General features: G+C 48.6%; 10 protein-coding genes across 10 annotated transcripts; 5 read left to right on the top strand and 5 right to left on the bottom strand.

The window, feature by feature from the left end:
- Positions 1–9: 9 nt before the first annotated feature.
- On the top strand, positions 10–1,314 carry EDB91DRAFT_1062153 (uncharacterized protein; the record flags this gene model as incomplete). Its single annotated transcript, XM_041314505.1, has 4 exons — positions 10–882; positions 937–1,020; positions 1,070–1,195; positions 1,252–1,314. 4 exons carry the CDS (start codon positions 10–12, stop codon positions 1,312–1,314), a joined length of 1,146 nt encoding a protein of 381 aa, XP_041170984.1.
- A 238-nt stretch (positions 1,315–1,552) lies between these two features.
- Positions 1,553–1,891, bottom strand: EDB91DRAFT_1062148 (uncharacterized protein; the record flags this gene model as incomplete). The annotated part of the gene is made up of 1 exon (XM_041314504.1): positions 1,553–1,891. One exon carries the CDS (start codon positions 1,889–1,891, stop codon positions 1,553–1,555), a length of 339 nt encoding a protein of 112 aa, XP_041170983.1.
- An 80-nt stretch (positions 1,892–1,971) lies between these two features.
- EDB91DRAFT_1062161 (glycosyltransferase family 2 protein) lies at positions 1,972–3,074 on the top strand (the record flags this gene model as incomplete). Its single annotated transcript, XM_041314506.1, has 7 exons — positions 1,972–2,123; positions 2,174–2,273; positions 2,323–2,357; positions 2,410–2,485; positions 2,542–2,567; positions 2,612–2,806; positions 2,855–3,074. 7 exons carry the CDS (start codon positions 1,972–1,974, stop codon positions 3,072–3,074), a joined length of 804 nt encoding a protein of 267 aa, XP_041170982.1.
- A 258-nt stretch (positions 3,075–3,332) lies between these two features.
- EDB91DRAFT_1239803 (uncharacterized protein) lies at positions 3,333–4,244 on the top strand (the record flags this gene model as incomplete). The annotated part of the gene is made up of 5 exons (XM_041321905.1): positions 3,333–3,452; positions 3,503–3,752; positions 3,813–3,901; positions 3,932–3,936; positions 4,019–4,244. The coding sequence occupies 5 exons, from the start codon at positions 3,333–3,335 to the stop codon at positions 4,242–4,244; spliced, it is 690 nt and encodes a 229-aa protein (XP_041170981.1).
- A 69-nt stretch (positions 4,245–4,313) lies between these two features.
- EDB91DRAFT_1208955 (chromosome segregation protein Spc25-domain-containing protein) lies at positions 4,314–5,326 on the bottom strand. Its single transcript, XM_041320740.1, has 4 exons — positions 5,007–5,326; positions 4,811–4,957; positions 4,558–4,758; positions 4,314–4,509 (listed from the first exon to the last, which is right to left on the bottom strand). The coding sequence occupies exons 1-4, from the start codon at positions 5,269–5,271 to the stop codon at positions 4,382–4,384; spliced, it is 741 nt and encodes a 246-aa protein (XP_041170980.1). The 5' UTR covers positions 5,272–5,326; the 3' UTR covers positions 4,314–4,381.
- Positions 5,327–5,404: 78 nt separating this feature from the next.
- On the top strand, positions 5,405–7,683 carry EDB91DRAFT_1168123 (AGC/NDR protein kinase). The gene is made up of 6 exons (XM_041320089.1): positions 5,405–5,740; positions 5,795–6,108; positions 6,156–6,413; positions 6,463–6,561; positions 6,609–6,964; positions 7,026–7,683. Exons 1-6 carry the CDS (start codon positions 5,485–5,487, stop codon positions 7,381–7,383), a joined length of 1,641 nt encoding a protein of 546 aa, XP_041170979.1. The 5' UTR covers positions 5,405–5,484; the 3' UTR covers positions 7,384–7,683.
- Position 7,684: 1 nt separating this feature from the next.
- EDB91DRAFT_1168114 (pre-mRNA splicing factor) lies at positions 7,685–12,691 on the bottom strand. Its single transcript, XM_041320088.1, has 21 exons — positions 12,412–12,691; positions 12,175–12,359; positions 11,963–12,122; positions 11,781–11,915; positions 11,252–11,724; positions 11,168–11,197; positions 10,762–11,119; positions 10,499–10,690; positions 10,437–10,447; positions 10,289–10,381; positions 10,163–10,235; positions 9,975–10,106; positions 9,860–9,921; positions 9,598–9,808; positions 9,241–9,544; positions 8,713–9,189; positions 8,517–8,660; positions 8,345–8,469; positions 8,201–8,290; positions 8,017–8,146; positions 7,685–7,961 (listed from the first exon to the last, which is right to left on the bottom strand). The coding sequence occupies exons 1-21, from the start codon at positions 12,554–12,556 to the stop codon at positions 7,814–7,816; spliced, it is 3,678 nt and encodes a 1,225-aa protein (XP_041170978.1). The 5' UTR covers positions 12,557–12,691; the 3' UTR covers positions 7,685–7,813.
- A 549-nt stretch (positions 12,692–13,240) lies between these two features.
- EDB91DRAFT_1350734 (glycoside hydrolase family 16 protein) lies at positions 13,241–14,986 on the top strand (the record flags this gene model as incomplete). Its single annotated transcript, XM_041326087.1, has 12 exons — positions 13,241–13,395; positions 13,451–13,616; positions 13,662–13,699; positions 13,756–13,765; positions 13,813–13,851; positions 13,910–13,979; positions 14,036–14,069; positions 14,128–14,159; positions 14,206–14,462; positions 14,519–14,606; positions 14,658–14,732; positions 14,791–14,986. 12 exons carry the CDS (start codon positions 13,241–13,243, stop codon positions 14,850–14,852), a joined length of 1,026 nt encoding a protein of 341 aa, XP_041170977.1. The 3' UTR covers positions 14,853–14,986.
- A 2,890-nt stretch (positions 14,987–17,876) lies between these two features.
- EDB91DRAFT_1168088 (phosphatidylethanolamine-binding protein) lies at positions 17,877–19,630 on the bottom strand. Its single transcript, XM_041320087.1, has 7 exons — positions 19,111–19,630; positions 18,989–19,062; positions 18,763–18,936; positions 18,630–18,708; positions 18,530–18,581; positions 18,185–18,459; positions 17,877–18,136 (listed from the first exon to the last, which is right to left on the bottom strand). The coding sequence occupies exons 1-7, from the start codon at positions 19,556–19,558 to the stop codon at positions 18,057–18,059; spliced, it is 1,182 nt and encodes a 393-aa protein (XP_041170976.1). The 5' UTR covers positions 19,559–19,630; the 3' UTR covers positions 17,877–18,056.
- Positions 19,631–19,694: 64 nt separating this feature from the next.
- On the bottom strand, positions 19,695–21,527 carry EDB91DRAFT_1168087 (FYVE zinc finger-domain-containing protein). The gene is made up of 5 exons (XM_041320086.1): positions 21,069–21,527; positions 20,906–21,009; positions 20,776–20,847; positions 20,097–20,721; positions 19,695–20,048 (listed from the first exon to the last, which is right to left on the bottom strand). Exons 1-5 carry the CDS (start codon positions 21,241–21,243, stop codon positions 19,972–19,974), a joined length of 1,053 nt encoding a protein of 350 aa, XP_041170975.1. The 5' UTR covers positions 21,244–21,527; the 3' UTR covers positions 19,695–19,971.
- Positions 21,528–21,638: the final 111 nt, after the last annotated feature.

Below are 21,638 nucleotides of genomic sequence, written 5' to 3'. Positions count from 1 at the left end.
TCTCATGATATGCGTCTGCTCAAGGCAAACACTCCCACTTCTTCCGTTCCAACCGTCGTGGTCTCCAAACCCCAGGATGTCGACAAGCAGGTTGTCGTCGATCAACCGAAACCTGGTGGAAGGTCACCCATAGTTGATCCTGCTCCCCGCATAAACTTTTCCAGGCCAGGCAGACCACCAATAATCTCTTCTGAAGAGCAGAAACGCCAGGTTCTTGAACGAAATTCACAAAGGCTTCGTTCTCCACGTACCGCTCATAATACACCACTTTCATATTCCCCCATTACCCCCCAGACAGGCGTCTTCTCTGACAACAAATTCTTATCCCCTGCATTTCCGTCGCCTCAACCTAACACAACTGAGGCGACGCTCCCTAGTTCGTCAGGGTCTTATCTTCAACCACACTATGCTGCTTCTTCCCCGACGCTTTCACCCCCTTCCCATGTACAGCTTCCCTCTCGCCCGCCGTCTGTACGTCCAAGTTCACCAGCAAGCTTGTACTCCACATCGTACTCTTTTTACCATCTAACCGATGGCTCTCCATCCCCGACTGGCAACTCGCATTTTCCTTCTCATTCACCTTCCCCGCCGGGTAACCGTTCACCCTCCACCGAGCCTTCGACTGCACAGGAGTACCTTCAGCTAGGAATACAACATCACGAAGCCAACAAACTACAAGACAGCGCATTCTACTTCGAGAAAAGCGCAAAGGAAAATGGTGGGTGTGGCGTAGGGATGCTCATGTGGGGTTTGACACTGAGGCATGGGTGGGGATGCGAGAAGAATGAGAAGAACGGCTTTAAGTGGTTGACAAAGGCAGCAGAAAGTGCCGTAGATGATCTGGGCAAGGTGAGAGAGGGGATGGATGTGAAAGCTGTGAGGGTAAGTTCCGTCTGCAGGACTGTATATGGGGACTGATGACTCTTCCTCCCTCAGTCGGAGCTTGTGCTAGCGATTTATGAAGTCGGTCAATGCTTCTTCCATGGCTGGGGTATAGCTAAGGACCACAAGATGGCGGTCGTGCGTTAGTCCTCATTTGCCTCTAATTCCTGTGTTAACTACTGCCCAGAGTTACTATCGAGTTGCTGCCAACCTCGGTGACGCAGACGCGCAAGAAGATCTCGGGTTTTGCCTAGCCAATGGCAAAGGGTGCAAGAAGGATAAGAAGGAGGCTGCTAAGTGGTATCGCGCAGCTGTTAGTGGGATCATTAATGTAATTCTGGCAAGTTATAAGTTAACGTTGATCTGTAGGTCGAGCAAGGTGCCAGCGACGTTGGGATGGCATGGATATACAAGGACAAATACAAGGGCTGACGAAGGACGAAAAATCATGCGTCACGAAACAGCTGCACATCGTCAGCGTCACCCAACCCTTCTCAAAAGGCCCATCTCCCGCTGGATCCTCTTAGCGGACGGTGGATAGACGCGCTCTTCTAGGAGGAGAGCTCATGAATCTCTATCACATATACCCATGAATATAGGAGTGGTGGACAGGACAATAGATATACCATTTTGGACAAGTCATTTAATGCATTGTATCCTGAACTGCGATTTAGATGTACAAGCTCCTGTTATCCTTTGCTTTTCCCTTTGAAGGATTATGTTGGTCAAACGCTTCGACATGAAGGACAAGGCGCCAGGGGAGCATGATCTGGCCGACGAAGCGACTGGCCTCGTTTCCCAGAATGTACTCCTCGGTATTGACGAGGATGATATTCAGAAGCTGGTCGGTGCCCATGAATGTGCCAATGAAAACTCGATTATCGGTGGTCGTGATACGGAGGGTATTAGTGAGCAGGGACTTGAGCGCGGTAATAGTATTAGATGGGCTTTTGTCAGTGCTCGACGGTGATACCGATGGTGCAAGCAACGAGGATGACAAGGAGGCCATATGGTCTACGCGTGTAAGTGGAAGTAATAAAAAGAGCCTTGTAAACTCGCACGCTACCTGCCATCGACTACAGAAATTTAATGAACCCTTTCGCCAGCCCAGTCTCGCTGAACATGCAAGGCCAGTACAACACACTAAACACCCACAAGTATTCTGTCATTCTACCAACCTACAATGAACGCAAGAATCTTCCAATTATAGTGTGGTTGCTGGCAAAGGTCTTTGAGGAACAGTGCGTCAAATACCTGCTTGACACGTGGAAAGCCAGACTGAGAACACTAGTCAGCTTGCATGGGAGATCATCGTCGTAGATGATGCGAGTCCGGATGGGACACAGGAAGTAGCCATTGAGCTGACAAGGGCTTATGGCGAGGACAAAATAGTAAGTGCAAATGGATCACGCGTCGACGGTTGGCTCATTGTCGGTCTAGCTTCTCAAACCACGGGCAGGGAAACTTGGACTTGGGTAAGTACTATGAGGAAGAATTAAAATGAACGCGTCGTGAACGTGTGCGCAGGACTGCATATATCCACGGGCTCGATTTCTGCACTGGTGACTTTGTGATAATAATGGATGCCGACTTTTCGCATCATGTACGTGCTCCGCTATTGTTTGACAAACAAGTTCTAATGTGCATACACCTCATCAGCCCAAGTTTATTCCACAATTCATCAGGTATGTTGTTATTTTCCCGATTCTTCGCCGTTAACGATGTGCAGACTTCAACAAGCACACAACCTTGACATTGTGACGGGGACGCGATATCGCTCAACATCCACTCCTTACCTCGCTGATGCTAAGCCTGGTGGCGTGCACGGCTGGGACCTGAAGCGTAAACTTGTTTCACGAGGGGCAAACTTCTTGGCTGCTACTGTGCTGAACCCCGGCGTGAGCGACCTAACGGGCAGTTTCAGGTGGGTATATCGGTTCCAGAAAACGGGTTGAACTTGATGCTGGTGTAGACTATACCGGCTGCCCGTTCTTCGGCATATCATCACCCTGACACAATCCAGGGGGTATGTGTTCCAGATGGAGATGATGGTCAGGGCGCGGGCGCTAGGGTACACTGTTGGCGAGGTACCGATTACGTTTGTGGATCGGATATTTGGGGAAAGCAAGCTCGGTGCGGACGAGGTCGTGGGATATGCAAAGGGTGTGTGGCAGCTGTTCAAGTCGGTTTAAACATACTACGCATTGTTGTCAGACTCGATTATAATTTACGGTTTTGTTTCTTAGATAGTGGATCTGTTCCAATCACACTTGGAGTATTTTACATTGTTTACCGAGGGCATCGTCCTCTAACTTTTGTGACTGCGGCTGTGGTCCACTGGATGACATCATCATTCTATCTTTGTCAGCCTGTGGGTTTAAAGCTTCTAAGCTTCAAGTCCGTGGATTCAGATCTGAATCACCAACTTGTCCAACACTAGACAGCTCAGTATGAGTTTGCTACAAGGCGTGCTTAAATCGCAATCATACTCCCATGATTTGAACGGACTCTCTCTGTCTTCCAGGCAGTCTCAGGCAGAGAATGACTCGGATGATGAGCTCGTTGGCGTGGTATGCCTCCCTGTCGTTCACTCAGTGCCAATCACTTATATCTTCTCCAGTTCTCACTACCAGGCACGCCAGCGAGGTCGAGGGCACCTTCGCGCCCCTCATCACGCCCTGTATCACCCACTCGGAGGGGTCCTGTTCGTTTAGGCAGTGGACTGACATCCAAGGGTCTCTCGAACGACCCCCTAAAGGCATTCCCCACTCAGGTGTCGCAAAATATCTTCAGGTGGCTTGAGATATCAGAGCTCGCGACTTGCGCCAGGGTATCAAGAAAGTGGAATAAGAGCCAGACGCTGAACTACAGCAAGTCATGTTCATATAATTCCACGCACTTCTGTTGTACTAACGATCTGCTGTTACAAGTTTGGTTTCAGCATTATAGGAAGGAAAACTTCCACGACGACAGTCTTCCCCCTGGAAAGTGGACCAGGAGGGAGTCGAAGCAGAATTGGGTGGGTAGTCTGTCTTCCTGTGCCTACCAGCGTGAGTTGATGATTTGAGTTTAGCGGATAACCTACAATCAATTCCGTGCCAAATCGCTCCCCTCCATCGTCGCCGTTACCTTCGAGGGGCTCTGGGCGCACTTCACCATCTCTGTCCGGCTATCAAACGCCAAAGGAACTTAAGGAGGAGCAATGGCGGCAAGAAGAGCTTACGCAAACCCGGCCAGGTAAGGTTGAGATGAGAGAAATGTATAAGGAGCTGGGTGGCCGCAAGAGCAGGACCAAGACAAAGTTGGGAGGTTCTGGCGGCTATAGAGATCGGACGGGTTGGGGCGAAGGAGATGATGATTGAACGATGAAAGGCAAGATGGTACATACAAATGTATAGCTTTCTTGGGAATGACACGCAATAGTTGCGGGATATGTTATATTGCTATCTGTTCATTCATATCCGATCCGAGATATGATAATCTAAGATATGATAAGCCCCTAGCACTGTTCCACCAACTGGGCAAATGCCGAGCGCATCAACTTGATAAATCGGTATATATCTCTCGTTTCGTTGAGTTCGTTGAGCAGTATGGGGAGATTGGGTAAGGGCGGTGTTGTCGTTATCACTAGTTGCGTCGGTAAGCAGTGCTGAGATAGCTCGTTAACCTGCATACCTTGATTGGATCTGGATGCAACATCGAGCACGAAGCTGAACTCTCGGTCAATGTCAACTTTGTCAATGTGTGTAAATCGGATGAGGAGCCGGTCTTTCTCTATTCCTTCGATATGACACCGTAGACGTGTTTCGCAGGCGTTTAATTCTGGCCCTAATTGTGCTGCATGCGTCTCTAGCGTCTGTCGCTCTCGATCTTTTTCTGCAGAAAGTAACGTCAGCGTCAGCAAGGGAATCGTAACGATATTACCCACCCCGTCTTAGATTGGCAGTTAGAGCACGATACTGCTCTATCTCTGCATCGACGGACTGGCAAGTTTCACGGATCGATGCGAGTTGGCGTTTCAGAGCAGTAATTGATGTCTCAGCCTCTCGAACCTCTTCCTTCTCCCTTTCCATCACTACGAGATATCACTGAACAATTTCATCATGACAAGTATAATCACTTACCAGCCAACAGCTCGATCTCCTTCACCTTGCACTGGTTAGTTTCAGCCTTTACTGCAGCAGTCTTCTCAGCCAACCGCTTCTTATCCGCCTCCTGGGCATTCCTGTGTTTGGTAATTTCCGCTACTGCGCGGTTTGCATAGTTGGTAACCGCTCTGAGAAAATTAGATGTGGAGGTTTCATATGCGTGCAGGCGCAGGTCAACAGAGGGGTTTTGTTCTGCAAGGATTGAAGCAAGATCAATATGAGTAGGGCGAACGTGAGGCATAGTAGATTAGCTTTGGCGGTAGTACTAGTACTATTACTACGAATGTTTCCTCATGGGCCAAGCAGAACGCGTCGATCATGTGACCGTATCAAAACCTAAATGAGGCATAAGGTTGAACCGAACTGTACTTGCAGTACTTAGTACTTAGATCCTTCCATCGTCATACAAAGATCGATCGCAGGATAGACTAAGATATCAACTGAAATCTGTTATATGGCCCCCCTCCCATCTCGATCAGACTCGCCCCAGTATCGTGACATACACATGGACACGGCGAAGGGCATCACATTGGGACTTCGGGACATCCACATGGGCACCGCAAAGCCTGGCGGCAGCGCATGGACTGATGATATTTCAATGGACACAGCACGAAACGCTACAACCGTGAAAGCAGGTGGATTTCAGCTTTGGGAGAGAGAGTTGCTCCAGAGCGCCGAGGTCAAGCGCAAGGCCACTGTTGCCCAACTATGTGAGCATCCCACATTGAGACCTCCAACGATCTCATCGTCTAAGATCCTGGCAGTTTTTCTCGACTATTACTTTATGAACCTGGGGTATATCGCATCCAGGAAGGAAAGGAGGGCTCGCTTCGATGCAGATACCACCAAGAGGCAGCTAACGGCTGCTGAGTACGCAAAGGAGTTCAAGTCATATTGCGGGCGAGAAAGAGTTATCTTGAGGAAGCGCAGAGCAAAGCTGAGGGTTGACCAATTTCATATCATCGCGCAAGTCGGGCAGGGTGGATATGGTGAAGTGTTCTTGGCGCGGAAACAGGACACAGGAGAGATATGCGCCCTCAAGAAGATGAAGAAACGTACATTATTCAAGATGGATGAGGTCTGTTGTCCCCTGCCAAATCCGTATGAAGGCTGATGCATCGCAAGGTGCGGCACGTTCTGGTGGAACGCGACATCCTCACCGCAACCAAGACACCATGGCTTGTCCGACTTCTTTACGCATTCCAAGATACGCAACACGTGTATTTAGCAATGGAGTATGTTCCCGGAGGCGATTTTCGTACTCTACTCAACAACTCCGGCGTTCTTAAGGAAGAGCATGCAAGGTTTTATATTTCAGAAATGTTCGTCGCTGTCAACGAGCTTCACAAGCTTGGCTACATTCATCGTGATTTGAAACCAGAGGTGAAACTGTGTGGCATGCGGGAGCTCCTAGTACTGATAGCGCTTCCAGAATTTCCTTGTGGACGGCACCGGCCACGTTAAGCTGACTGACTTCGGCCTTGCCACAGGTGCCCTTAATCCCAAACGCATTGAATCGATGAAGTTAAAGGTACGTGTCTGGCCCTAACATCATCCCCTGCGCCTAATAATTCTCAGCTCGATAAAGTGAAAGACGTCCAAGTCGTCTACCGGTCCACCCTGGAACGCCGCTCCATGTACAAATCCATCCGTGCTGAAGACCCACGGTATGCAGACTCCATAGTTGGCTCACCCGACTACATGGCGCCCGAGGTCCTAAGAGGCAAACCATACACTTTTTCAGTCGACTATTGGTCGCTAGGCTGCATATTCTTTGAATTTCTCGCTGGTTTTCCGCCGTTCAGCGGCGGCACGCCAGAGGAGACCTGGACAAACCTGAAGAACTGGACGAAGGTGCTGAGAAGGCCAGAGTATGATAAGCCCGAAGACTTGATCTTCAACTTGACGGATATCGCGTGGGATGCCGTGACCAGGTATTGGATTTGCTACCGCGCATTGTCTGACGATGCTGAATGCCTCTTGCTCCTCGTTCAGGCTCATCTCACACTCGAGCGTTCGATACTCCACTCTTACCCAAGTAACAAGCCACCCTTTCTTTGATGGGTCGCAATGGGACGACCTCCGCTCGACACGCGCACCGTTTGTGCCTGCTCTTGACTCAGAGATTGACACTGGGTATTATGATGATTTCACTTCTGCGGAAGACATGGCGAAGTATGCTGAAGTGAAAGACAAGCAGCGAAATGTGGAGAAGGTGAAGGAAAAAGAAGAGCCAGAAGCCCGAGGTGTCTGGGTGGGCTTTACATTTGGCAAAAATGGTCCAGGAGGAAAGCTGTTTGGTGCATTGGATTCTAGCCAAGATGACGGTGGTGCACTGGCTACTATATTTTGACATCGTGGTACTCTCGCTAGCGGTTATGCGAAGCTGCTCAATGTCTCGTGCATAGCGCGCTCATCATGAATTTTTTCCCTATCACCCCGAGTATCAGATTTGTTATTGCTGATGTTCGACTGTCTGAAGAATCGGTGCCCCTTCACGGGTACCCTTCGTCGCTGGCTCGTCACCCTAAATATCTCACTGGTTTTCTATTTCCACACACAACTTAAGTACAACTGAGAACGGCGTCGGGAGACTGAACAAAAAGAACAACTTTATACTTACGTCCAGTGTTTCAGTTCGAGATCACGGTGCCTTTCGAATCTGACGAACCCAATATTCTTGTCCTCCACAACGATAGTACACACATATATTTAGCTTCCAATGCAACAGATGCCACACTGTCTAAAAAATAAAATACGCAAGTAACCTACGGGTACACCCATCATATCCCTACTCGTCTTCTAGGTGTTTGGCCAACGCGACTGCCTGCGGTGCCTGGATGTCTCGGCGTTCCAGGCACAATGATCTTTGAGCTACTTCCACTGGACACCTTGACCGCGAGAGCTTTCTCTGCCTCTTGCCGTGCATTCCTGCAACGGCCGTCAATAAATAAAAAGCCATTTCGTGAGATTGTCGTTTACATACTCTTCCCTTTGCTTCGCGATTTGGGATTCCAATTCAGCTTTTCTTGAGAATTCTCGATCAGCTTGTCGCCTCATTCCACGATCATCAAAGTCTTTGAATTTGACCGAGTAGAACACCGAACCGAACTCGGCTATGATCATCATTAATTTACGCCATAATAAACATGTGAGATGAATTGTCATACCTAGCCACATGGCATCAATTGCAGTGACCTGTGTCATGTACTCCTTGGACGTTAAGATCAACTCATGATAAACAACGTATGTGGGGGTATCTTCGTCGTCGTCGTCGTCAACGAAACTCAGGAAAAGAAAAATCAATCACGTACATCCAAGGCCATACAGTGCACTCGTGGGATGCAGATGTGTCGGTAGACCAGTACGGATATTCACATACTCGCCAATGCCTTTCACACGTGCACATTGGTGGAAATAGCCAGCGGTGATGGCTTTCCTGCGAAAAGGTCAATACAACATAATTGAGCAGCTATAATACAATACCTGACGACGTCGAAGTCCGTGCCAGCCGAAATGATCTCCATTTTCTGGAACTTCATGATGTCCTCCAACTGAGCCCTCACTTCACGAGCCTTGCGGAGCAGTTTCGGGTGCAAAAAATGACGCGTGGCCCAGTCATCGCGGAAGCTACAAGTTATGATGAGCATCCTAGTAGCAGTGACAAGATGAAGACCCTCACCCGTGACTCTTCCATTGGTTGAAAACATTTAACAACGTTAAATGATCGCTCTCTGGTACATTGAACTTTTCCCGTGCCGCATCGGCCTCTTCCATCCTCTCCTTTGGTCTATAGAAGATGCTTGGCACTGAAAGCATGGACACAATAGTCAACATCTCTGCTGAGCACCTCATCTCCACAGATGCAATGAGCATCTTGGCCATGGAAGGCTCCATCGGGAACTCGGACATTTTCCTGCCCACAGGCGTCAAATCGCCAAGATTATCCAGCGCACCCAAGACCCAAAGTTGGTACATTGAATGTATAATGTTTGCTTGAGGAGGAGGATCCATGAAATCGAACTCGAGAAGATTCTTGACGCCGAGAGACTTTAGGAGCAGAACAGTGTTCGCGAGATTGGTGCGCTGGATTTCTGGGATGGTATTCGGGAACATTTCATTGCGAAACGCCATTTCTGTATACAAACGGTAGCAGAACCTATAAAAAATTGAGGATAATTGATATCGTGCGGTGAAAATGAAGACATACCCGCTGCCTGTACGGCCGGCACGGCCAGTCCGCTGATTAGCGTTGGCTTGGCTGACCGGTGTGATCTGCAGGGCATCCATGCCGACCTTCGGGTTATACACCTTAAGCTTTGAGTAGCCTGCATCGACCACGTAGATAATGCCATCGACCGTCAATGAAGTCTCGGCGATGTTAGTGGCTACGATGACCTTCCTTCGTCCGTCAGGGGTGGCTTCGAAAATCTTGGCCTGAAGGTCGGCAGGCATCTGCGAATAGATTGGAAGCACCGCCAGAGGGGCGGGCTGGTCAAGCTGTGACAGACGTTCTATATAAAATCTTAAAAAAGGGCGTCGTGTGAATTTGGTGCTTGGTACATACCGTTAACAACCTGACAAGTGATTTCAATGTCTTCTTGTCCAGTCATAAATACGAGGATATCACCGGGAGGGAGCGAAAGATGGATTTGGAGAACCTGTTTCACGGCGCTGTCGACATAGTCCTCACATGGTGATTTTGAATGGAACATCTCCACCGGGAATGTACGACCAGGAATGGTATAACAAGGCGCGTTGCCATAGAACGCAGAAAACTGACATCATATCAGTCTTCCATTGCTAGAACAGTCACGAGGGCTACTTGCCTTGTCAGCATTCATAGTTGCCGATGTAACGATGAGCCTCAAATCTCTTCTCCGAGACAGAACTATAACAAATGGTGAGGTAAAATAATATCGAACAGGGAACGATAAGGCGTACTCTTTCGAAGCAAACCCATGAGAACATCAGTGCTTAGCGAACGCTCATGGGCCTCGTCGAGGATGATTACACTGTATCGGTCCAAATCGCCTTCGTTCAAAGATTCTCGCTGGAGGACACCGTCCGTCATATCTGACAATGAACAAATCATGATGAGCCAGGTTAGACACAAGAGCGATAACCCGTACATTTGATCTTCGTTTCCGCTGAGGTACAGTCCTCGAAACGGATCGCATAACCAACGGTAGAGCCAAGCTTGCACTGGACAAAAGGTCAACACCAGAATGAAGGAATCAATTTCTGACTCGACCTGCCTCCATCTCCTCAGCGACACGCTTTGCTACGGACATGGCGGCCACACGACGCGGCTGAGTGCAGCCAATGAGACCATACGCGCAGTATCCGTCCTCAGTAAAGGAACTGCGCCAGCTGAGTGGTTTTCCCAGAACCAGTCTCGCCGACAACGATAACGACTGTGAAACTCAGACGTTAGAAAGACACAGCTGCATAGCATACATACTGACCCTGATTTTCTCGGATAACCTTGAGAAGCTCCTCTCGACATGCAAATGCAGGTAAATACTCTCTCTGCTCCTTCAGTGTCCTGTTCTTCGCAAATGAACTAACCCCAGTGGAGGCCTTCAGGTGGCTGGCAAACTTGGAATCACCCTTGTAGTCCTCTTTCTCGCCAGAATTTGCCTTCGCTTCTGCCAAAGCTGCAATACCATAAAACCTACGTGAATGTCCAATCCGAGCTGCGCCACGAGGGCGGAGAAGAAATACGCACCATCGGCTTCAGCCTCCTCGTCCTTCACGCCCATAATGTTACCAAGCTGTGTGCCGCCAAGCGATGCAAGTTTCGCAGCCGCCTTTGCCCTCTCCGCCTGCTCTCGCTTCTCTTTTACGAGAGCGCTCCCCTTCTTTGAGAATATCGCCATGTCACTCGTAGGGTCACGGATCGGATTAATAGGCTCGAGTTGCTTGGTGAATATGGTCTTGCCATCTAAGAAAGGTGGTTTAATATCATGCACCATGACATGCACCGTCGACTCGGATTCGTCTTCGAAATCAAGATCGACTTCCTTCCGAGTCGCAACACCAGATGTCAGCATCCGATTGGCTTCCCAGAGGTCGTTGTCTGCATTCTATGGAAAACGTTAACGATCGAGTGAAGACACAGAATCGAGTCTCACATATTGCGCCTGCCTGGCTGATATTCTCTTCTACACGAAGCGTCAGTGAAATTGATCTGTTTACAGGTGCGAAAAACTGCATACCACCTGTTTCTTGGCGATTTCCGCATCCTTCAGTGCACTGAGATCCTCGTATTGTGCTAAAGGGTTGTGTTCTTCATCTCCAGCGACACCACCTTCCTCCGCTCCAGTATACCAATCCCGATCCAGCCGCAGCTGTTCCTCCTCCCATTCCCTAACGTCGACACCAAGGAGTCCATCATCCTCTGGACTGCCGCCTCTTGGAACGCGGGGGGTCGGTGCATCCCAAGCACGATTCCTTGCCCCTCCCCAACCGGATCCTTCGCCCTCTCGTCGTCTCGGCGTTGAATCCCATCCAACATTGGGCACACGGACACTGGGCGCATCATGGGTGCTACTGCCGCGCTCAGAGCGTGGTGTAGAATCCCAGCCGCGTCCACGATGTCGATCCCTGTCCTGCCGATTTGACCGTCGTTGGAAATCTCCGAGTCCTCTGGAAGCGTGAGACCGTTGCTCCTGCACTGCAGTAATACCCTCTAGAATGTGACCTCGGGTCAGAACAACAAGCCACAGCGGAATATAATAAACACACCTCTCTGTTTCTCACGGTTTCGTCTATGTTCCTCCAAGCGTGCTCGTGCGGTATCGGACAGACCGCCCGGGTGAGACGGTGTCTCTTCGCCTCGTTGCCTTAAGTTGTTTCCTCGTCCAAGTGGCAAACTGGGGACTGAATACAGTGTAAGAGGAAATTACAAAGCTGAGATCCTGTTGTACCTTTGAAGACAGCATCGTCTGCCAGCCTCGGCTTCTTTCGAGGGCCGTTTTCAGATATGGCCTGTTCTCGCTTCTCCCTCGCGAGTCGATCGAGGCCAAGCAAAGAGCCTCGAGGAGTTGGTGGTTCAATTGGCTTCGCAGGCTGTCGGAAAGTATGTCTCTGTAGATCATAAGTAATTATGCTGGAACAATGAGAGTGCCGAGGAACGCACGGTATCATTCCTCATCAGGCCCCCTTGCCGGATTGGATCAGGCTCGAGCACCTCGCTGTCGTAGACTGTTATGCCCTCAACGGGATGAGGAGCAAACCCGGAAGCCTCCTGCTTGAGGTGTGACAATATTTCGTCATGGAGTTCTGTCAAAAAGGAATCTTGAAACTTGCCAAACGCCCGAGCCGCTGTAGCAAAGTTATCAATCAACACAGCTGAGTTGCGGTATAAGAAACTCACCTTTAGCAAATCCTTCTGCGGAGTTGGTTTTCGCTATGTCGATAACACGCTCTGCAAGTAAGTCATTCGGATTGACGATGTTCAACGCTCGTGAAAGTTTGATTGCTACTTGGTGCTTGAAACCAGTGTCTTCATTCGGGGACATAGTTCCACACTGCTAGTCGCCTACGTCGAATGTTCGGAGAGGCCAATACGCGCGAAGCTTTAGTAATAGTGCTTTAGGACTCAATTCCAAGCCTAAGGTCTAGCGGTCGGACGAAGAGGATACAGATGTTACGTCAGCACGAACTAGTACTTACTTGGAGTCTTCGACTTCAAGTTGAAGCTTGCTGTAAAGATCGTTCTAAGTAACTTCTGGCATCATTCAAAGCAGCACTCGAGCTCGAGCAGTCAATATTGAATGTAAGTATGTTCTTTCGCTCTCTCTACAGAGTCTGATAACGGATCGCTCTAAGATGTAAAATTGTAACTGGCGTCACGAGATAATTGTACATTTTTAAACCCGGACCAGTTCTCCATGGCACACGCGAACATAAAGGTTCCTATGGTACTTGCATCCATTTGAAGCATCCATTCACAGACAACGCATGCGTCGTTCTCGCACTTGGGACAACTTTCGTTGTCTCCGAAGTGCCGACTTCTCCCAACCCGGAGATATCTGTCATGACGCTCTCTCTGCCTCATGGTATACTTCACGTGGACTCATCACGAGCTCAGAATTATCTCCCCACCGCTGGGAGTCACTAGTAAGCTTAAATACAGAGATGGGGGAGCGTATCGTCCTCTCGCCCTCCCCGGATATACATCGCGAGTCAGACGACCTTTCAGCATGAAGCTCAACATTATCGGCGGTGGTCTCACTCTTGCTTCGATGGCCGGATATGCTCTGGGTGCAGTCTATACTCTCAACGAGAAAATTGTTGGCGAAGGTTTCTACAGTTCCTTCAACTTCGAGGCTATCCCCGACCCCACTAATGGGCGTGTGTATGTTCATTGTCTACCCAGCATGCAATTTGTTTTGTTACTTATTGAAGCTCAGGACATATGTGGACCAAGCAACGGCACAGATGCTCAACTTGACTTATGCCACGGGAGACACCTTCATCATGCGCGCAGATGACACTACGGTTTTGACCCCCAGCGGCCCGGGCCGGAATTCTGTTAGGATTCGGTCCAACAGTCAGTACACACAGCACGTCGTCAGTGTAAGTAATTCGTCGTGTCTATTTCACCGACTGATGGTTTTCGAGGATAGCTTTGACATGCAGCACATGCCCGAAGGATGCGGGTGAGCCTCTTTTTTATTCATCTGACGAGTTCTATTACTCACTTATCTTAACACAGGACGTGGCCTGTAAGTAGATGGCAGCAACGGCGTGAGCTTATAATAACAGATAACAGGCGGTCTGGGAAACTAATGAATCCAATTGGCCTTTCGGCGTTTGTTTTATTTCCTTCCTTGTGATAGCTCTACCTCTGACTTAGATCTGTTCGCCAGGGTGAAGTCGATATTGTCGAGGGTGTGAACGATGTGGAGCCTAACCAGTCAACGCTCCACACTAGCCCTAGTTCGTTCACCATAATCTTCATAGCTGGGCTATTTTCAATTCCTGTTATCGCGCAGATTGCACCATGCCAGCTTCTATTACACAGTTAGGGTATGTTTGATCATCATTACACAAAATCGTCTTGCTAAAGCTTTAATTGATTCATTAGAACCCCAGTCTTAACCGACTGTGACACTGCAGGTGAGGCTGCCAAGGTTCATTCCAATCTCGTGCTAAAATGCAACAGCCAATGGAAATGCAGGGTGTGGCGTGCAGCTCACTGAAGACTACAACAGTTTTGGTCCAGGATTCAACAGCATAGATGGAGGATGGTGCACTACTACAAACCATGTTTTCAATACTGTTGCGGCTTACAGGTTCTCCCGTAGGTATGCCATGGAGCGCACAAATGACTATATCAAGGTTTGGTTCTGGGAAAGACACGACATATTTGCTCCCTTCGACGCTACTACCGGTGCATGGATCATCGACACCAGTCTCTGGGTAATATTCCTTTCACCTCTATTAGATTAGGTACTTACATATGGTTCGACTGCCAGGGAACTCCTGCCGCCAATTTCCCTAACACCGACTGTGACCTTGCGTCTCATTTTGATGCCAACAACATTATCATCAACTTGACGTTCTGTGAGTTTTGCCTTGTTTCATGACGATCTGCCATACTTATGAGTCACGCAGGCGGCGACTGGGCAGGCAATTCGGCCGTATACTCTGCTTCTGGATGTCCATCGGACTGCGTGAGTTATGTCGACAGTAAGTGTTCACCCGCCCACGTCCAGTACAACCGTGAACTCCTTATCACCATCCGCAGACAATCCTACCGCGTTTACAAATGCTTACTTCGAGTTCTCGTCCATCAACGTCTACACGTAGATCGAGTCGTAGGAAATGGTGTAAATTAGCTTCACACAGGTAGTGTCTATCTTGTTTTGCAACTTGGACTTCATCGGTGTCACCTTCAAAATTGAACTTGAGGAGGCTATCTCACGTAAGTAACCACATCGTAGGCATGCGTTCATGGCGCTGTCAGCTCCTTCCACTCAGACTTCAAAGCTTCAAAGCTTCAAGTTGGACCTCTATGAAACACGCCGTTAGCTGGGCCGGCGTTCATCCCAGTTGACAAGGCTCGACTGATCGTGTATAAAAAATTGACTCGAGTCTTCACCGGCACCGCCGGCACGTGTCCTCATATGTATGTACCTATCTGCTTTGGGCATTCTGCCGCTCGAGCGCGGTTTCTGCAACGGATGAGCTCGATGAGATTTCTCATTCCAACCTCGTGCTAAAATGCAATAGCCAATATTGGAAATGCAGGGTGTGGCATGCAGCTCACTGAAGACTTACAACAGGTTTGTCAACGGCGTCAATGGAGAATGGTGCGTTACTGCAAACCGTGTTTTCAATACTGTTGCGGCTTACAGGTTCTTCTATTGATATGCTATGGAGCGCACTAATGACTATATCAATGTTTGGTTCTGGGAGGGAGATGATGAATCTGCTCCCTTCAACGCTACCATTGAAACACATCTAAGCCACCCGTAACCTTAGGTCTGGACTCTTCGTCGTCGGTCGTGATCGGTTCCTTTACCACTCAATGAAGACAACCGTCACAGTGTACCTCATCTTCCGGCAACAGTAGCTAGCGCACGTTAAGAAGACCTACCATGCCAGTGAGTCGTGTGGTTAAATACAGGGCGCAAATTACTCATACTCACGCATTTAAGTAGGACTAGTAACCTCACCTTCCGGCAACACTAACTAACGCATGTAAAGAAGACCTACCACACCAGTGTGTCATGTGGTTCAATACAGGACGCAAACTACTCATACTCACACATCTAGGACCATCGCAGTGTCTGCAGTGTCTACTACGAAAGCAACCGCAAGAACAATTTTCACTGTCAGGGTCGCTGGCAGGTATTGATGCCGTAGATATTGATGCTGTCAAAGCAGCAACTTGAACAACGGCCAGGACAAATGGCAAACACATTGTTTGTGAAGATGTGATATGGGATCAAAAAAAATCTGAAGGGGACAGTAGGAAGACGGCTTGCTTTTATGTGCTGAATAATATTGTTATTCATGGCGATGTACGTAGGAAGAACGATATATATATATCCACCCTCTCGAACAGATGATATCTGCAATATTGGCTAGCAGATTCAATAAATATTGCCACCTGTCCGACCATATCAATTTGGTGTGGAACAAAATGTCACCTTGCAAAGCAAGGTCAATATTAATGCCAGCTCGAATCCACTCGGGAACAAACCAAAATTTCCTTTCATAGCTTTTTCATGACGCCTGGATTTTCAGCTATGTACAGCTCAAGCATCGACTTGCAACTCAACATCACAAAAATTGCTCGACTCAACCCATGACGGTTAGATCATCGAGTTTGATTGGCTAAAGAGCATGACACATCACTAGGGCTTCAAGTTGGCATTAGCCAGAGTCACTGGATTTACGCCAGTGACAAGTGTCAACGGTAAGCACGGCTATGGCCTCACCACCCAAACCTTGGGAACGGGGCGCAGCAGCCCTAGCGGCGACCATCCCTGCCACCCATAATCAGCTACGACAAGCTCCTCTTCATCAGAACCTCCTTCAGTACCTGCACGTCCCCCAGCGTTCTCCAACCCATCCCCATCTATCATATCACCCTACAATTCTTTGCAGTCATCCTACAATACCCCACATTCGCCGTATTCACGATTTGGGTCATCCTACTCTTCCCCATATGGCACAAGTATGTACGGTGGTTATGGCGAAATGGGCAGCGCTTATGGTACTGAGTACGCTGGATATGGCATGAATAGCATGTACCATGGCGGCATGCCCGGAATGGGCGGAATGGCCCATGGGCAGCATGAGCATGTATCGTGGTATGGATCCCAACAATCCCTCCCTTACACAAACCCTCGAAGCCCTGAAGAAGACAAGTAGGTGGTCTGAGTGTATGAGACTCGCTTTTCATCCAGTCACTATTTTACTTTTTCGATTTCGATTGTTGCTTTTTGATTGACTGTGTCCCAGATACGCAGACACGGGACGTACATCACCCTTATTAACTATGGAGAGCTCCCATGGCTGAACGCTCTGCGGTATCCAATCCCGTAACTAGCGCGCGGCAGGTGCACAATTCTGTGAGTCATTGCTTCAACACACAAGCCAGAGATATTCATCGCCCTCAATATTCTTCTGAAACGGTCAGTTCATCTCTTGGTGACCTAGAGGTAGCCTGATTTTGTCCAGATATTCGTCTGGCATTCCCACCGATCTGCCACCACTTTGGTCCCCCCAGATCAGACCATACGCATCGACGACAGCCGTTTGCTTACTGTCCCATGCATTATTAACAATATCCTTGCGGTGTTACTCGATCAATCTCCGACCGCTACTTTCATGAAGTTGAGCATCTTCTGAGTTGGTAATATTAATAAATGTCGGTGATATATTGTTGTTGTCCGTATGTAGCTTGAGGACCCCTGAAAAATTTAAACTGTAGTTTCCCCCAGGCAGACCAATAGAAGCTTGAAGACAGTTCCTACGTCCCTTTGGGAAGGAAAGATCAATTGTGATATTCAGAATCGAATGTACATAACCGCCTTGCTAAAGTCTAATCGATGCTTCTAGTACCGAGTATATACAACGCGAACTCGTCCGCAGACAACCCTACGGTGTCTACAAACGCCTAGTTCGAGTTCTCGTCTGCACATAGATGGAGGAATAGCTGTAAAAAAAAATGGAACTTCACCTTGGAACAACTTGAGGAGGCTATCCCGCGTAGGTAGCTACGTCTTAGACATGCGTTCACAGTGCTGTCAGTTCCTTTCACTCAGACTTCAAGTTGGACCTCCACGAAACATCCCTTAGGTGACCCAGCCTTCATCTCAGTTGACAATTTGCGTTATCTGGCTCGACTGGTCTTGTATAAGAGTAATGGCTAAACAAATGATGCTAAAGAATTGATCAAATATGAATTCGTTATGTGGGAGCAGCGGGGATCAGTTAGATCAGTGAGTTATCAAGTACTTATTGCTTCCATAGTAATCACCGAAGGACCCTGTCGAGTCTTCACACATACCGCTTCTTCCCCCTGAAATCTCCATACCTATCTGCTTTAGGCATCCTGCCGAACTTCGGCTCCACAGTTTCTGCAACGGCATGAGCTTGATTTGCGAAGGGACTTTCCACCAACTTACTAAGTATGTCCTTGTAAACCGCGGGAACTCCTTCGCTCCAAACCTCTCGCCACATATGGGCACCTCCACCAACGTTCCTGTCTAGCCCATGCTGCTCCATGAACGCTCTTACATCAAAGCCTGCACGTTTGTCCTTCGCGACCATAGGAATTGATAGACGGGACTGTTGGGGGAGGAGTAGAATGGTATAGCGGTGATAGGTAGTCCCACGTTGCGGGTGCGGTGGTATGTAGGCAGTGTGAGTGTTCAGGTTTGGCACTGGGGAAGGCGAAAGGCTCGAAAGAGGGGATATTCGGTCTGCATAGAAGTCAGTCGACGAATTGAAGGGAAGAGCCTATCGCTCACTGAAGCCAATGCAGATACGTCTGGAATGTTTGGTTGGTCTCGTCAGGAAAATCTGTTACTGGCGTCAGTGCCGTTCACTTGGGGCTCAACACCAACTGACCCGGATCGATCATCAGAAGAGTATAAAGTCGCTCTTCTGGATGAAAGACAGTTGTAAATATCTTAGGAGGCTCTACAGTCTGAGATATGATATCATTAGCAGAATAAAACAAGGAGATGACTGCACCGCACACCTGTTCTGGAAGAAGAAAGACTCCCGGTTCTACGTTCTCGTACACGACTTTTGAAACTGTAACCTGAAGCCCTGTATTCGACTTCACTTTTGGGAAGGTGACCCGAAGGTCCAATGAGGGATGAATATCGGGCAAGACGTCTGGCACGACTTGCATCTGGTGGATACGTTCCATCTACACAACAAAAGATTGAGAACCATGACCGAAGAATTCGATGCATACTTACCAGCAAGTCTAATGCACCCTCCTTTCTCCACCGCTGCTCCACCAGGTGCCTATCGACGGCTTTGGACATGTCCGCTGGAGAACTGTGAACATAATGCAACGTCCAGTCATGAACGTGCTTACCCATTCCATTGGCACATTTCCACCTCACTTGGGGGAAATTTATCTCGCTCTGCACCTCTAAAATTCTCAGCTTCTCTTCCAGCGCCTGCAACGCATACTGGTCAGGCTGGGAAATCTCCTTTGCACGCGCAATGGCTTCCTCCAAAGACTTTACATCCTCCTTGAGTGTCATTGAATCCTCTTTAATGACCTTCAGTGCTTCGTCGAAAGCAGGAAGAACACCGAATGCAAGAGGCCTATTCCATTCGCGCGGATGCTGCAGCGAAATTCTAGGCCGACGTGTTCTAATTGTCCGAGACTGCTTCTTCTGCGGTGTCACGGGTACTTCGGACGACTGGGACTGCGAGCTGTCAGTGTCTGCAGCTGTCGACACGAAAGCTACTTGTACTGTTGCACTTTGTCGCGCGAAACCAAAGGCTCGAGGTGGGAGGCGGCGTAGGGCCAGCATTCGGACGTAGATACACGGCCTACTTGAACAGAGAGGAAGACTGCAGTGAACTTTGACTGAACGAAATTTCTCTTGAAACACAAATTCCAGAAAAGGAAGTTCCTTCAAAGCGTTGGCTCATCACGGCAATCAGGGGCTACGATAAATCGAATGCATAGCAAAAGCGTATACAATCGTATGTATAGTATATCAATCAAGCAATGGTATCGTAGATGCAGTGAGATATAGGAGCACAATATATGATAAATAACTGCAAGGACAACAGGTCGATTAGCATGGAGAAACATGAACCATAATATTACGTATAAACAAAATCAGTCAAGAGTAGGAAGCAGATATGCACGACGAAGAAATACAACAGCTTAAGCGATATATACAAACAACAAAAAAAAACCAGAAAACGAAGCGAAAACCTAGAAAGTGGGGGAACACAGTACAGTGCGGGAAAGAGTAGACGCGACTCGGTCCTGCCGGAATCGATATTGAAACTCTACAATTTGACTCAGTATGGAGCAGCGGAATCAAAGAATTGACAAACCTCCATCCCGTACAACGGGATTCTGATAGCGACGACGTTCTTCTTGTTCCTCTCGTTCCATTTCAATTTCATACGGTGCCTTGTACCCAGGTATCCGAACACCAATCTTGGGAGGTGAATGCTTGGGTTGCCAGCGACCGCCGCCTGTTGCCTTACAAATGATACTGGATCTCCGTAGCGGGTATGCATCGAGTTCGCCATATGATGGTTCTGGGAGCTCGAGCTCAGTAGGAGATACGATGGAAGTGGGTAATGGGAGATGTCCAGTGCTGAGATGATATGAACTCCAAGCAACGCGAATGGGTCGAGAGGGGTGCGCTGGGCTGTCCACAGGAGATGCACAAACAGACGAATTAGGAGAAGGAGCCCTAGAATCTACCGGAGACTTGACAAGCATAGGAGTGGATGGTCTGGCGTCTGGAGTGCGAGGCGAATTGCAACCGTAAATCTGATCCCAACAATCGTCGCAGACCTTTTCTACAACGACTGGTGACGTTGGGCTATCATAATTTGAGATAGGCACGTTCCGCGGAGGATGAAGAAAATCGAGATTGGAAACGTCAAGCAAATGGGTTGTTCGAGTAGTACATTGATGGCAAAAAACGCCACCGCACTTTCTACAGTGCTGTTATGTACAATTAACCTTCTGAACTCATTAAGATGTAAAATTTGAGCTCACATGACGCCGTTCAAGGACCGAGAACTTGACGTGACAATAAAAATTATCACACGTGGTAGCGAGAGAATCAGGCTGAGTGTGGTAAATGTCAGTATACTGAACAACGGAGTATGTCACTGTCGGACCGCACCTTCCAGAGGCTCCTTGGCAATAGGACTGCCAGATGTTCGTTAGTTCGTGGGGGTAAGGCGAGATAGAGACGGGATTCAGATATTGAACCACTCTGTGAAGAGCCTTGATAAAAGCTGTCAGAAAATACAGCACGTATGACATCTCCCGAAATACAGTAATACCTTCTACTAGAGAAGACGCGTCAGAGGAGCACTCTGACTCATTGGAATTTGAGGAGCTAGCGTAGGCCAATGTAGAATGGGCCTTGGCAGCAAGATTAGCGAGTACAACTTGAAGGACGGACATGGGAGAAGAAGGTGAAGAAATGTATGTAGACGCAACGCCGACCGAGTTCATCTTCTCCGTCGCGACAAGTTATATCGAATCCCATCATTGTCGTGGGAATACCTGGGAGACCGTAACTACTACAACGGCGCTATTCGAACCTTGAAATTGGACTTTTCTAGTAGATCGTCCATTAGCCGACCCTTGCAACCTTGGCTCGACCCGCTCGACGGGCTTCAGCGGGCTTCTTGTCATTGGAGGATCAGCGGAAACGAGCAAACTCAAATCGATTGTATGACGTGAATGCCGCGGAGTCTCCTTCAAAATTTTGATCAATCCTGGGAACCAAACCTTCGATTGTGCTCAAGAGCTGCCTAGAGCTGCACTGTTGGATAAGTTTTGTTTCTTTGGGCCGGCGTTTTCCAGCCACTCTTCCCAGCCCAATCATTTATGACAAGGTGTGTAAT

The sequence above is a fragment of the Suillus paluster genome (assembly GCF_016628075.1).
Source record: "Suillus paluster strain FC165 chromosome Unknown EDB91scaffold_115, whole genome shotgun sequence".
Classification (NCBI taxonomy): Eukaryota; Fungi; Basidiomycota; class Agaricomycetes; order Boletales; family Suillaceae; genus Suillus; species Suillus paluster.
The sequence above is the reverse complement of the archived record's forward strand: the minus strand, read 5'-3'. Positions and strand labels throughout refer to the sequence as shown.